Genomic DNA, 14,649 nt, shown 5'->3' with positions numbered 1-14,649 from the left:
TTATATAACTGCTGTGTTTCTCCTATATATAACTTTTAAAAGAATATATTTACATATATTAGTGAATACTCCGAACATATATTAGTGAATACTCTGAACATTCAAATATGTACGATCTGATAGAATTTACAAATGTAAATATAAAGCTACTGTTGCTATTTATAATTATTTTCTTATAATTAAGATTTGGGGGAAAATGCAGTCCTAAATAAAGCTGTCTTCAACTGCCTCCTGATGATTGACAATGAGGCAGCCTGGCACACCACCCTGGGTGTTTGTTCCATAATCGTGGGTCTGCCACCAAAAGGCCCTTTCTTTAATTGATGGGACAGTCAGGAGAGGATCTCCTCACAGTCCTCATTCCTGGGCAGGAACATATAGCAGAAGATGGTTCTTCAGACATCCACCGTCCCAAACCATGTAGAGTTTTAAAGGATAAAACCAACACCTTGAATTGGGCTCAGGTAGCTGCCAAGTACTGTTACTTCAACAATCGACACTCCTTTGTTTCATTTAAGGTGTTTATGGAATAAGCAAAGACACGGCAGGCAAGCAGATCTTGCTGAAACTAAAATCAATGCCTAAAATCAAAACCAGTTTACATTTGCGACGCAAAAGCCGCGGGACTTTGCGGCTCTTCCGGGTTCTGCGGAGCAATTGGTGCGAAATCCGCGCAGATGCTGCGCGGTGAAGAGGGACGTCGCTCCGGAGTAAGGTCAGTGCGAAAACGCCCAGAGACACTCACAGTTTAATTCTGCTGGGTTACTAATGGGGGGAAGGGTGATTGGTAGATTTTGACGCTTTGGCTTTTAAACTACATAACGGATGGACCCCAGGTATATCTGTATGGGCAGGAGGCATTGATTTTAGTTTCAGCAAGATCTGCTTGCCTGCCGTGTCTTTGCTTATTCCATAAACACCTTAAATGAAACAAAGGAGTGTCGATTGGTGAAGTAACAGTACTTGGCAGCTACCTGAGCCCAATTCAAGGTGTTGGTTTTATCCTTTAAAACTCTACATGGTTTGGGACGGTGGATGTCTGAAGAACCATCTTCTGCTATATGTTCCTGCCCAGGAATGAGTAAGGTCAGTGCAAAAACGCCCTCTGTGAATTAGATAATATTGGTGGCCTTGGAGACACTTCATGGCTAGTTCTCAGGGTGGAAAAGATACATGTAATATTGTAGACACAACAGCCCTGTGTGTGAGAGTAACAAGATAGCAGCCAAGCTGGACCTTAGAGGTTACAACAGGTTACATACAAACATAATTCATCTCCCCCATCGTTATGGCAAAAGTCACTCCTGTAACTGCTGTAATACTGGGGACATATGCCCCCAATAGCTGGCCCTGACCAGCAGTCTGACCACAGCATTATGCATTAGCTGTAGCTTCCAAACACACTTCAAGGGTAGTCCTAAGTAGAGCGCACTGCAGTAGTCTTGCCTAGATGTAATTAAGGCATGGATCACTGTGATTAGATCTGTGGCTACTGGTGCATAAGCGTATATTGCATGAATATGCCGTAAGGTGCATAGAGCAGTTTCTTATAAATCTTTCTAGATCAATACATATACATCTGCCGCTCATATCAATTGTTGACTACCTTTTATCTATGGAGTATGTATAAATTAACTTCTTCTAAAAGAGCTGTCAGTATATCATCTGCAATTTGTTGCTCATGCAAAATTTATGGTAATTGATCTCAGATTTCATTCCTTAGAAGTAATAACTCACAAGAGGCCCTCAGCCAAAGCTTTGGCTTGCTACTTAAAATCAGTAAGAACACAGGAAGCTCCCTTATACTGAGTCAGGCAATAGTCCATCTTGCTCAGTATCAAATCTGAATATTGAATACTTGCTCAGAATGGAATTCAAGATCTTCTTTCTGCATGCAAAGTTCTGTGTCAACTTAGGGCTCAACCGTCACATCTGCTTGGTTAGATACAGACCCGTTGCCACCACTGAGTGTATAGACACTGTCAGTTAACAGCAGAGAGAGCAAAGCTCAGAAAATCCAGCATGGCTTTGTCCTTGTTACTTTCTGTCCTGGCCCCACATGGCTCCAGTGAGCAACCCAAGCAAGCCCCAATGCCACACCAGGCTTCTTTGGGCTGTGTGAGAATAAGAGGGAACAGGCAGGCAGGGAGGAACAGACAGAGCATATGCTTCTGCGAGGAGGGCAGGGGCAATGGGCAGAGACAGGATGAAAGGACAGTGGAGGGTTCTACAACTCAGGTGGAGGGTTCTGCAACCCAGCAGGTGGGGCTGTGAGGTCAGTGCATTACAGCACAGAAAAACTCCAGGACTTGTGTCCAGCAAAGGAATTCCACTGATGAAAAGGAGAGAGGCCATTTTCACTGATTCTTCCTCCCACTGCTGACCTCTACCTCCCCTCCTATGCTGTTCCTGGTGTCCCCCCAATCACATTTCAGGCTATGGCAGGAGGAGCAAAGGGGAAAGTCCACTTCCATCATGAGAAACTGACTCAACCACTCCATATACCTATTGCCTTAATCGCAGAGCTCCTAAAATATGTCAAAGTTACCAAGTTGCTGCATTTCTATTTCCTTGTAATTATAATTACTGAACAGCTCCAGTGAGCATCATCTTTTCAGAAAACAAAAGATAAACAAAGGAAATGGGGGAGACCATGGAATAGCTTTGCAAACACATACTTGACGTTAGTGTTGGTGCAGATGATGTACTCGATCTCATCTGAATAAGGGTTTTGGAATGTGAAGCTGCTGGTCCGGATTAACATCCATTCCCGGTTTTTGGTACGGAAACGATACATCACAGAAAGGACCTGACCTTTAAGCTTAACAACCTGCGGAAGCGATGGCAAAAAACAGTGATGGGAGAAAGCAGCAAGGTGACCAAAAAGATACATTGACGCATCATGTCCCATTTAACTTTCCAAAACAGAACACCGACCATTTCCTGACAAATCAGTTAGAGTCATTGCTAGACATTTCCACAGAACTGACCTTACCATACCATAGTAGCTTAAAAAGCTAAGACTCTTCAACACACTTTTCCAGATTTTCTGATGATGCAGGGGGAGATGCATACTTTTTGCACTGATTAAGGTTCCACATCATTTTAGGTATAAACTGACCTCTCCCAAATAACCCAATTAAAACTGTCAACATCAAAGACAACAAGTTCCTGAACTATCAAGTAACCTGTACTGTAGGTCAGGTTGAGAGACTGTGATTGGATAAAACTTGTTCCATGAATTTCATGGCAGAACCAAAGTGTAACTGATTCCAAATGCAAATAGCTGTCTATAGCACCGTACTACAGTGGCTCTCCACTAGCTGATTATGAAATCTGCTCTAAACTGATAAACTGGGAGAACTTTAATCCCAGATTACAAGGAGAAAAGGTACAAATGAAAAGGAGAAACATACTTTTATAGTTCCCAAAACAATAACTTCTAGGCCTGAGTGAAAGCTAAGAGTGAATGTTTTATTTAAACTAAGTCTTACCCTCTCTTCCTAGTTTCAGTCAGATGAGCCACATCCTTTGAACAACAGCCTTTCATCCACCACACCCTACAGGGCAATTATAAATAAAACAGAGCTTGTGCATAAATGCTCAGATGAAGGATTTTCCAGTGATAACTAGACAGCCATCCTCTGCAACTTTTGATACAAATTCCATTTGTTCCTATTTGCTTCCAAATAATTCATTTGGGCTTAATTTTTCTAACCTAATTAGCGAATTTATCTTTCGCAGGAAGCAAAGAAACTGGAAATTGGCCAGGTTCAGCCAAATCCCTCTCAGGTTGGTTCTGCCCTAAATAGCCATGTCTAAAACCTCTCATTTTCTGTTGCTTACTGCACGCCAGTGAATCTTGCAGGAATATAAAAATCACTAGGGTCTTTTGATGAGAAACAGCTCATGCTATTTGTTCTTATAAAGAGTGCATGCATTCACACACAGGCACAAATCACAGATACAGAAAAAGCACGAGATATTCATAGCCTCCCTGTGCATCAGTGGTGTGTTTTACTGGGGATAAGATTTCTTATTTACAGTTATGTATCACAATATGGTGAGAGGTTTCTGAACATTTGCAGGTTCATGGAAGGGAGAAATGGGGAGGGGGGTCTCCTATCTTCCCCATGTTACAAAAACACCAGTGTTGTGAAAAAGGAGCTCCTGCAAATTGTCATTTTAATTCAGGGAATGGTAGAGCATTTCATCTGGCATCTCCAGTTAAAAGGATCAGGTAGCTGATGATGAGAAAGACTTCTGCTTTTGAGATCCTGGAGAGCTGCCGCCAATCAGAGTAGACAAGACTGGCCTTGATGGACCAACTGCCTGATTCTGTATGTCACCTTAATGTGCGTGTTCAAGAGAATTAACAGGGATCCAGGAAATTTGCAGATAAGTCTTCTTGAATATACTTCTTGGCAATGCAACAGAATGAGTGGGACTAACTGGAAAGATTTCATACATCCTCCTCTAGCCATTAAAACAGCCACCAGCTTTTCACTGGAAAAAATGGAGCCCAGGAAAACCTGGAATTCCAGGAACACATGGTGACAGGACTCCCTGCGAACCACAGTTGGAAAGCACAGCTGGAAACAGGCCAAAGCACTTGGCAAAAACAGCCCCACACTACATCCCAGATCAATCAGAATCAATTTGTTCAACAAGGACATGAATTCTGACCACAGATCTGCAGTGCTCTGGAAAACCCAAAGCTAGGCCCAGAACTGCTTCCATCTGCTTGCATGTTTCTGTTTGCAAATTTTAGTGCTACCTCTGAATCCTTGGCATCCACAGCCAAAATTCTCAGGATTATTTTATATAAACAATTTAGGAGGGGAAAGGATACTTCAATTATATAGCATTGGTGGTTTCTTTGGAAGACACATACTCCAGTTGAAATTGGCAGAACCACTTCCCACCAATTTCTGAGAAGAAAGTTTGCCCAGAACTCCCCTGTAATATTTTTAACTTCTTAAACCCTTCCACCCAGGTATAATCAGCCTGAATTTTACTGCAATTCACTGGAGCCACTTGCATCTCACCTTACAAGGAAGATCCATCTCCAAGAAAACAGGAAGTTTCTGTAAACAGCCTGTATTCTCTCAGCCTTTCATTGAGATGTAGGCAAGAGATAGGTGTAAGCAGGCAGGCTAACTTTTTCCTCTTTTTGCAAACTAGCAACTTTTGAGGATTTTTCTGAAAGGCTGATCTAAGGCAGAGATGTTGAACTCATTTGTTATGAGGGCTGGATCTGACATATAGCTCATTTTGTTGGGTGGGCCATAACATGTAATGTCAGGTACTAGAGAGATAAACTTTATAAATAAGAGCATTTGGTAAGCTCTGAGTTGGTGTGTCCTCACCACGAGGTTCCATGGATTAGAGAGGGGTGTGTGCAGAGGAAAAACTGCATGGGTGGACTAGACAGCCAGTAGTGCAGTGCTAGGCAGACCCTCTTGCACTGCCAGGAAGAGAGGGGCAAACCCCTTCCCCAGCCTGCTCCTGCTGCCAATGCTGCAAGGCTGGGTCCCAGGGGTAAAACGCAAAGTTGATGGGCATTACAAGCCCAGGGGGCATGGGCTCAGGCACGAGCCACGTACACAACAAGACCCAGTCTGAGCAAAGCCTAATAAGCTAGAGATGCCTGTGTGGTGGTGGCTGCCTCTGGTCAAAGCCAATGGGCAATCCGGGGGGGGGGGGGGGTGATGCCAGGGATTCAAGCAAGAGATTGCCTGCAAGCTGTGCCAGCTCAGCCCCAAAGCTGCCAGACTGTCTGATGGGGGGCAGGCACTGCACACAAAAGGTTGCATGCATGGCAGAGGCCCCAGGCCACCCAGCAACCAGTATAACCGGAGATCGCCAGCACTGCCCCCCCCTCGACAGGGCAGCAGCCACCCATTGCTGAAAGCCACAGGGCGGATCATGGAGGCCCAGCCACTGGGTCATGTGCTAAGCAGCAGGATTAGACCTGCAATGTGTGAACAACCCCGCATGGACTGAAACACAGCCCTAGTTCTCCCCGCCCCCCCCCCCCCATGGGCTGCAGGGAATCAAATATGATGGTGCTGCTGGCCACCAACAGAGACCAATATCTGCAGCCATCCAGGACAGCATCCCCAGAGCTGCAGGCCGAGCAGAGAGGCATGAGACCTCACTTTGAAACCCTGAGCCAGCACAGATATGGCTGCAGCAGCCCTCAATTTACCCGTGAGGCTGCCGCTGAAGTGAAGGAGTTCTGCATGACCGCTGCAGGCGAGGCTGTTCATGGCACTGAAGCCACAATCAGAGTGGCTCCACCCCGCCCCCCAAGCAGCCTCCCATTCCCTTGCACTAGTTGTTCACGGGCCAGATAAGAGCCCTGGATGGGCCAGTTCCAGCTCATAGGATGTATTTTTAACACCTATGATCTAAGGGCTTGAACAGACTCTCTCTTCTGGCAGAGATCATGTCCCTGTAACCTCTTCACTGCAGAGGGGATACAGACATTTAATAGTAACAGTAATAAACTTCAAGTGCACAAAGGTAGACCAGTTTTATCTTTCTAGTGTAGACTGATGGCAAACGGACTGGCTGAAGCTGCCTACTGGCTCCCAAGAGCCAGAAACTGAAGATGGGGCTTCTTTGCTTACATTCTAAAGAAATATGATATGTAGAGCTTTCCATGACCATTGACAGGATATCCTGATAACCTCTCTGTTAAAATGACACAGAGATGGGAGGGACAGTAGATGGGCAAATAAGTAGAATGTTACCTGTTGGAAGCTCTCTCTCAAATGGCTTTGATCTTCTGGATGGCAGAATTCTAAAATGTCTTTCCCCAAAAGGTCCTAATCAACAATGGAGAAAATTTCCTTTGTAAAAAGCAAGCAGGAAGTCACTGTCCAAATTCTATAAGGCAGGGGTGGCCAACGGTAGCTCTCCAGATGTTTTTTGCCTACAACTCCCATCAGCCCCAGCCAGCATGGCCAATGGCTGGGGCTGATGGGAGTTGTAGGCAAAAAACATCTGGAGAGCTACTGTTGGCCACCCCTGCTATAAGGCATCGCGGTCTGGTTTGAATAAGCTTCTGAAACTTGGGTTTGATGTAGGGGCAAGCTGTGGTTTGTTAAGACTGGAGAATCTCTTCCCCTCCTACCATTCCAAGCCAACTAATTTGCAGTTTATGTTTCTGGTCTGGAGGGAAAGCCAAACACACTGATTGTTCAAATCTCATGTCACAAACCTGGGAAACTTTTATAACTGCATATTTATGAGGGATGAAGATTTCTCCCAGATTCATTCACGTCCGTGTTGTGTCTGAACTGAACCTCAGTATGCAGAATCGATACGCTTATGGAGACACGGAATCAAACCACTGTGTTATGTCAATGGCTTTTTCTGCAGAAGGTCCCACGTTCAACCCTGGGCATCTCCATTTAAACAAAAGGATAGTAAGAGGTGCTATTTGAGATTCTAGAGAGCCAGACTGATTTCGCACTAGGGCTTGTTCTGGGTGGAGAGCCCTTTTGCTCCTAGCGCTTCTGTCTGTTTTCGCACAAGCTGCCCTGGAGCTGTGAGTTGGCCCACTGCTTTTCCACGGCAAGCAGAAACCACTTATAAGAGGATCTCACCTGTCCATCAGTAGATAGTACTGACCTCAACAGACCAAAGGCCTAATTCAATAGAAAGCAGTTTTCTGAGTTCATCAGATACATGTCCTGCCTCCAAGTTTCCTGGACTATTGCCTACTGACACAACATTTGCATGGGGCCTACACATGCAGAATCCAATGTACAAAATCTACCACATTTTTTATTCCTGCCTTTTCTCCAAGGAGTCTCCTCTCACTTTTTTGATTCTCACAACTATCCTGTGAGTTAAATTAATCTCTTTCTCTCTCTCTCTCTCTGTATGTGTGTGTGTGTGAGAGAGAAAATGAATGAATGAATTAATCCTGGTTGAGTAGTAATTTGCACTCAGGTTTCACACTAGTTTGCTGCTTGAGACACTACCTCATTTTCCTCTATTTTGTCTTCACAACCATGTGAGACAGGTTAGGCTGTGAGTGTGTGAAACTGGCCCAAAGTCACACAGTTTTCATGGCAAAGTGGGGATTTGAACCGGGATTTCCCAGATCTTAGTCCAAAACTCTAACCCTCTAAACTACATGTCCAATCCACAAATGTCTACCAATTCTGGGCAAGCATGACCAGTAGGCAGGAAGAAGTCATGAGAACCTGCTGCTCCATCATGTGCAGCCACAACCCTCATAAAAGCTAACTTTGCAGCAAGCCAAAAAGGTCTGTGTAAACCTTAGTCATGCAGACAAGTTCAATTTCTCAGAAGAAAACAATAAAAACAGGTTGCTTACCTGTAACTGATGATCTTTGAGTGGTCACCTGTGCAGTCTACACACATGGGGTTTGTGCCCTTTGCTCGAATCCAACCTCAGAGAACTCCAATAGCAGCGCAGCATGTTTTTGGCAGGCTCCTCCCTCGCTCCGGGGAGCAGGTTTGCAGTGTGCATGCCTAGAACGGGGGAGGAGTCTGCCTCCCGCTCAGTTTCTTCCAGCCGCCACTAGTAAGTTCAACCGCAGATAAGTAGAAGGAAGTGCCAGCAGTGGAGAAGGCTGGACGGGTCGTGTGTGACTGCACAGGTGACCACTCAAAGATCATCAGTTACAGGTAAGCAACCTGTTTATCTTCTTCATGGTCCCTGTGAAGTCTACACAGATGGATGACTAGCAAGCTGTAGTACTCGGACGGTGGGTGCTAGTAGAAAAACTGGAGCAACCTAGAACCAAGCACAGGTTAGTAACATAGAACCATGCTGTGTTACAGGCTCACCTGAGATCAGTGGTGACGTTGTCACTGGAAAATAGAAGACAACACGGATCTTCCAAAGGATGCATCTCACCTAGAACACACGTTGAGGGAATAATGCGTCATGAAGGTGGTCGAAGAAGATCAAGAGTCTGCCGATAAATGTCCTCTAGAGGAATCCCATGGAGAAAGGCAGAGGAAGTCGAAACCGCTCTGGTTGAATGACTGCAGATGACTTCAGGTAAGGGTTCTTTTGCAATCTCATAACAAAATCTTATAGTGGAAGACACCCACTTAGAAAGGCATTGACGTGACACACCTTGGCACCTTGTTGAGGTACACCACAGGCCATGAATAGTCTGTGGTCCTTTCTGAAGGCAGCAGTCCTTTGCAGGTAAAAGGCAAATGCCCTATGCACGTCCAGAGTGTGTACAGCTTTCTGGATGTTGTCAGTAGGATTGGGGCAAAAAGTTGGTAATACTGTGAACTGTGAAAGGTGAAACGACTTTGGGTAGAAAGGTTGGGTCCGGGCGGAGAACCACTTCATCTTTGTGAAAAACAGTATATGGAGGATTGGACCTAAAAGCTGATATGTCACTTGCTCTTTTAGCCGACATTCCAGCCACTAAAAAGGCCATCTTCCAAGAAAGGAGTTGCAGGGAAGTTGTGGCCAAGGGCTCAAAAAGTTTTCCCATGAGTTGCGTGAGTATGAGAGATGCACCTTCAGAGAAGAATAACTGAGGCCTGCGTTGGAGAGGGAGAGCAAGTAGGAAAAGAGCATCTGCAAAGGTGCCGTATACAGGTCCATAGCACGCTTTCCCGCATAAATAGAAAAACATTTCCATTTCAGTCAATATGACTTTCGTGTCGAGGGTTTCCTCGCATTCTGGAATACCTCCCTGACTTCTGGTGAGAAGGTCAGGGTCTCTCCAGGCGATCAATCGGAAAAAGTTGGGGCTGTGATGGTAAACATTCCCGTTGTGCTGAGTCAGAACATCTGGGACCAGAGGCAGGCAATGAAAGAGCAGTAGTAGAGGAGCAAACCAGGCTTGACGTGGCCACCAAGGAGTTATCAGTCCATGTGGTCCATCCGTATTTTCTGTATAGTCCTGGCGATCAATGGGATAGGAGGGAACATGTAAAACAGTGTCCCCGACCACTGGTATAGGAAGGCATCCCCGAGCGAATGATTGGGAGGGGGGGTCCTGCTGAAAAAGAATGGACATTTCGCATTGGAAGGGGATGCAAAGGTGTCCACCTGAGGGGAATTCCATGCTCGGAAGATCGGGCAAAGATAGCAGTCGTTGAGTGTCCATTCTAGGTCGCTGGGCAATGATCTGCTGAGCGCATCTGCATGAGAGTTCAGTGATCCTAGAAGGTACACTGCAGAGAGAAAGATGTTGTTGCGAATGCACCAGTCCTAAAGATGTTGAGCTTGTTTGCAGAGAGAGGGCGATCTCGTGCCCCCCTGCTTGTTGACGTAGTAGACAGTAGTTACATTGTCTGAAGCCACCTGGATGTGATGATTTTTCAAGTACAGAAGGAAAGCTTTCAGAGCAAGCTGAACAGCCATGAGCTCTAGTGCATTGATGTGTCTCAGACTGGTAGTTGTGGACCAGGTTCCTTGTGCTGTGAAATCTTCGCAGTGGGCTCCCCAGCCACTGAGTGAAGCATCTGTGGTCAACATTGTTGTGGGCAGAGAAAGCTAAAAGTCCTTGCCCATCAGGAAGTTGTTGTCCATGACCAACCAATTCAGAGATTGTTGAACGTCCTGTGGTATTGTCAGGAGTAAGCGTTGAGAATGGGTCTCTGGCTTGAAATAGTGAAAAAACCACAACTGAAGAGGTCGCAAATGGAATCACTACAGTTGTGGCAGCCATGACACCTAACAAGCATTGGATGGATTCTACTGTATGTGTCGAAGTGAGAAGGAAGGATTGGACTACAGCTTTCAGAATCTGGGCTCGGTCTAAGGCCAGAAAAGCCTTGAACATTGTTGTGTTGATGACAGCTCCTATGAAAGGGAGAATTTGCATGGGTTGTAAATGCGACTTTGCAAAGTTCACAGAAAGGACCAAGTTCTTGAGGAACCCTAAGGTCGATGTTATATCCTTCTGTAGCTGACTGGCTGAGGATGACACTATCAGCCAGTCGTCAATGTAAGGAAACACTTGAATTCCCGGCTGACAAAGGGCTCCTGCCACCACTGCCATGCACTTTGTGTACAGACAAGGGGCGGTGGCGAGGCCAAATGGCAGAGCCTTGTACTGGTAATGTGTCTGACCTATAGTAAACCTGAGGTAACAGCGATGATGTGGACGGATAGTGACATGAAAATACGTGTCCTGCAGGTCCAAGGAGGTCAGCCAGGCATCCTTCAGTAACAATTGCAGAATCATTTGTAGGGTGATCATCCGGAACTTCTGAGGGCGTATAAAGCAGTTGAGGTCTCTCAGGATATAAAGCGGTTGAGGTCTCTCTGATGGGACACTTGCCTCCATCTTTCTTGGGGATGACGAAGTAACGTGAATAGAATCCCGACCTGAGATCGGAAGAAGGCAAAGGTTTTATTGCCCCTTTTGACAATAAGGAGCATACTTCATCGAGGAAGACCGAGACAGAGAAGTAGGCACAAAATGTGGGAATATGGGCAACTCGGAAAATTCGATGGCGTACCCCACTCTGATGATTGTGAGGGCCCAGACATCTGTTGTTATGGACTCCCAAAGATGTTGAAAGGGAGAAAGTCTGGTTCCTGGGTGGGGAGGAGTGGTGCTTAGTGGAAGTTCTGTGCTTAGTGGAAGTTCCAGATGAGGAAGGCCATCAAACTGAGTGCTTGTTATTTGGTGATTGTTGTTTTGAATGATTCGGTTTCTGCTTGTTTGAGTAGGATGGTTTGTAAGACGATGAGAATTGTTTCCACCTCCAAGTATCAGAGGACTTTGGAGGAAAGTATATCCGTTGGGAAGACCATTGCCTGGGCCGATAAGGCTTGAACAAAGAAGAAGGGGTAGCCACCCCTAAGCGTTTCGCTTTCTTCCTGCTGTCATTGACACTGGAGAGAACCTCATCAGTGGTGGTATGAAAAGAGACCCTCCCCATCAAAGAGGAGATCTTCCACCTTTGACATGAGGTCAGGCTGGAGCGTGGTAGAACGAAGCCAAGCATGACAGCGTATAGCTATTGAAGTGGCTAGTACTCTGGAAGAACATGATGCCGCATGTTTTAACGAGTTTATTTGCTGGCGAGAAAACGCAGACAACTCCTGGATGATAGCTGTAGCTTGAGGAATTGCGGCATCAGGAAGGTTGGTCAGCAGAGGTGTCAGACGGTTAGCCAAATTAAAATTATAGACCGAAAAGTAGGCCAAATAAGTGTGGAGCTTACTCAAAGTGGTGGTAGTGGAGTATAGCTTCCATCCTAACACTTCCAGCTTACAACCCTCTTGCTCAGGAGGAGCTCAGGAGTTGGTTTTAATTTAGAAGCCAAATGAATTATCATTGAATTTGGAGCTGAATGTGAAAATAGAAACTTGGCATCGAAAGCACGTACTCTGTAAAGAGCATCAAGACATTTCGGAGTAGGTGGAATAGAGGCAGGCATCTCCCAAGCCTCTTTAAGGGGATGGACAGGCAAAATTGGCAGTAAAGTTGCCGGTGGCAGTTGGTCCTGAACAAGTTTATAAACCAGATATGTGTTAACAGGAATGTGTAGTGCTTCAGCCATCCTGGTGATCATTTCTAAGTATGGCTTCACCCCTTCAGATGGTGATAACAGACTAGGAGGAGTGATGTCGTCAGGCTGATCAGGAAGCAACGGGTTGGCAGTCTCTGAAGAAGATGATGCTGATGATGATACGTCAGAGCATGGGTCCTCCATGTCCTTAGGGGCTGGAACAACAGGATCTTTGTGAAGCAGATCATCTGACATGTTTATGGGCTCCAGGACTGGGGCAGGAAGTTGCGAAGGTGCTCCAGCAGCAGCCGATGCTTTAGGGGCCGTGTAAGGGGTGAGCGTTGGTGGCTGAGAAATAGAAGGCACTGTAGCAACGTCTGTAGGTCTGGCAGCTGTGAAATGACTGACACAAAGTGAACCTTTGCCATTAGGGTAATAACGATGGTACCATCAAGAATAGGTATCTGGAGACAGTGTTCCTGAAGGTGTAGGGGTCGGTGAATAACGCCTACGGCGTGTAGATCGATATCTTGACATTGAACAGGATCGACTGAGGTTCCTGTTTCTATGGGAAGTTCTAGAAGTCGATCTGCGATTTCTCGAAGTCGAATGACGTCTCGATGGGGACCTTGAATGATGACGGTTTCGTCGTGATCCTCTCGAATTCGAGCGTCTATGCCTGGAAGTGGAGTGTGAGCAGCGTCGGCTTCGACAAGACGACCTCGAAATCAAGCAGCAATGTCTTGAACTTGAGCGGCTGCAATGACCTGAACGAGAGCAGGTACGCTTAAAGCGCTAATGAGACCTCTGAAGCGGGGGGCTGTGGGAAGTAGCACTATGCAAAGTAAACTGGGCAGGCCTAAGAAGAAGATGCTGAGGAGAACGGTGCAAGAGAAACATATCTGGTACCTCTCGAAACCAGGCAGATCTTTCTCTTTCCATTGTCGAGGAGAGCTGAGTGTCATATCGGTATTGAAGGCCCGATGCGGCAGAATTAAGAGCCTTATTTATCGTATCTGCAGCCGAAAGTAGTGCGTCTGTATCGAGGGTCTCAGTATCCAGAATTACAATGAGAGCAGATGAGTCTAGAGGAGCCGTCAAAGTTGAGAGTCCTAAAGGAGTTGTCAAAATCGGTAGTGGTGTAACAGTTGTCGTAGAAGTCGAGGTTGTCGCAATCGAGGCTGTAGAAGTCGGAGCCGAATAAAGCAAAGTTGTAAAGATCGAAGGAATTGAAGTCGTAGAGATCAAAGTTGTCGATGTTTGTTGTGCGGACATAATTTCCGGTGTCTTGGCTGGACCCTTCGGTGCCGTAGGCCGATGCCTATCCTTTTTATAGGTCTTATGCTTCTTTTTATGAGAAGCAGCCGACGAAGCCGAATCTCCCTGCTTCTTTTGGGAGGGAGGTGGCAAAGTGGTTGAAGCAGATGAACGGTGTATCAGGGAAAGTTCAAGTAAGTGAAGATGTGCGGCTCAGTTTTTTTGCATCTGTTTGCCAAATCCTTTATAATGGACACAAGTCTCGACTTTATGTCCCTCTCCCAAGCACAGGAGGCAGTAGGAATGGACATCCATGGAAGGGAGCTTGGCCCGGCACTTTAGGCACCTTTTAAAAAAGGTGATGGTCTCCTTTTTTTCCGCCAGGGTGAGGGGGGGAGGGGGGAAACGAAAGAAAGAAAGTCACTCATGAAGGGTCCTTTTTTTGTAGATGAAGAGATGACGAAAGAAGAAGAACGACGAAGAGAAGAAAAAACGACGATGAAAAACGCTGTGGAGAAACGCTGAGGAGAGTAGCTAGGCACAATGAGGTCCAGTAAAGGTGGCGGCAAAAAAGAATCTGAGTGTCACGGGCTGGAGCCGGGTCAGGCAAAGTCCAGGGGCAGTCCAAGGTCTGTAGCCGGTGAGCAACGAGGGTCCAAGGCGCCAAAACCAAATCACAGTCCAGGTATCGCAGGTCAGAGGTTCAGAAGCCAAAGTCAGGGGGTCCAGAAGTCAAAGCCAAAGTCAGGGGGTCCAGAAGCCAAAGTCAAAAGCCGGAGTGGATGCTAGAACGTCAGGTAAGTGACTAGTTGCTTCCACAAAGCCTCCTCCCAAAGCCCACAGCTATATAGCCCTCTGCTGTCTGTTGCCCATTTGGGCTAATTGCTGGCTCAGAGGCAGCCAGGATCC

The 14,649-nt window shown here is 46.2% G+C and overlaps 1 protein-coding gene across 3 annotated transcripts in view; it reads right to left on the bottom strand.

Moving 5' to 3' along the window:
- Positions 1-14,649, bottom strand: part of ARNT2 (aryl hydrocarbon receptor nuclear translocator 2) — a 151,574-nt gene that overhangs the window by 46,758 nt on the left and 90,167 nt on the right. For all 3 annotated transcript variants that reach the window (XM_060260270.1, XM_060260271.1, XM_060260272.1), the window contains 2 exons: positions 6,759-6,833; positions 2,679-2,830 (listed from right to left, as the gene is read on the bottom strand). In XM_060260270.1, coding sequence (XP_060116253.1) covers positions 2,679-2,830; positions 6,759-6,833 — 227 coding nt within the window. The remainder of the gene's footprint in view (positions 1-2,678; positions 2,831-6,758; positions 6,834-14,649) is intronic.

The sequence above is a fragment of the Heteronotia binoei genome, chromosome 19 (genome assembly GCF_032191835.1).
Source record: "Heteronotia binoei isolate CCM8104 ecotype False Entrance Well chromosome 19, APGP_CSIRO_Hbin_v1, whole genome shotgun sequence".
In the NCBI taxonomy this organism is placed as follows: domain Eukaryota; kingdom Metazoa; phylum Chordata; class Lepidosauria; order Squamata; family Gekkonidae; genus Heteronotia; species Heteronotia binoei.
The sequence above is the reverse complement of the archived record's forward strand: the minus strand, read 5'-3'. Positions and strand labels throughout refer to the sequence as shown.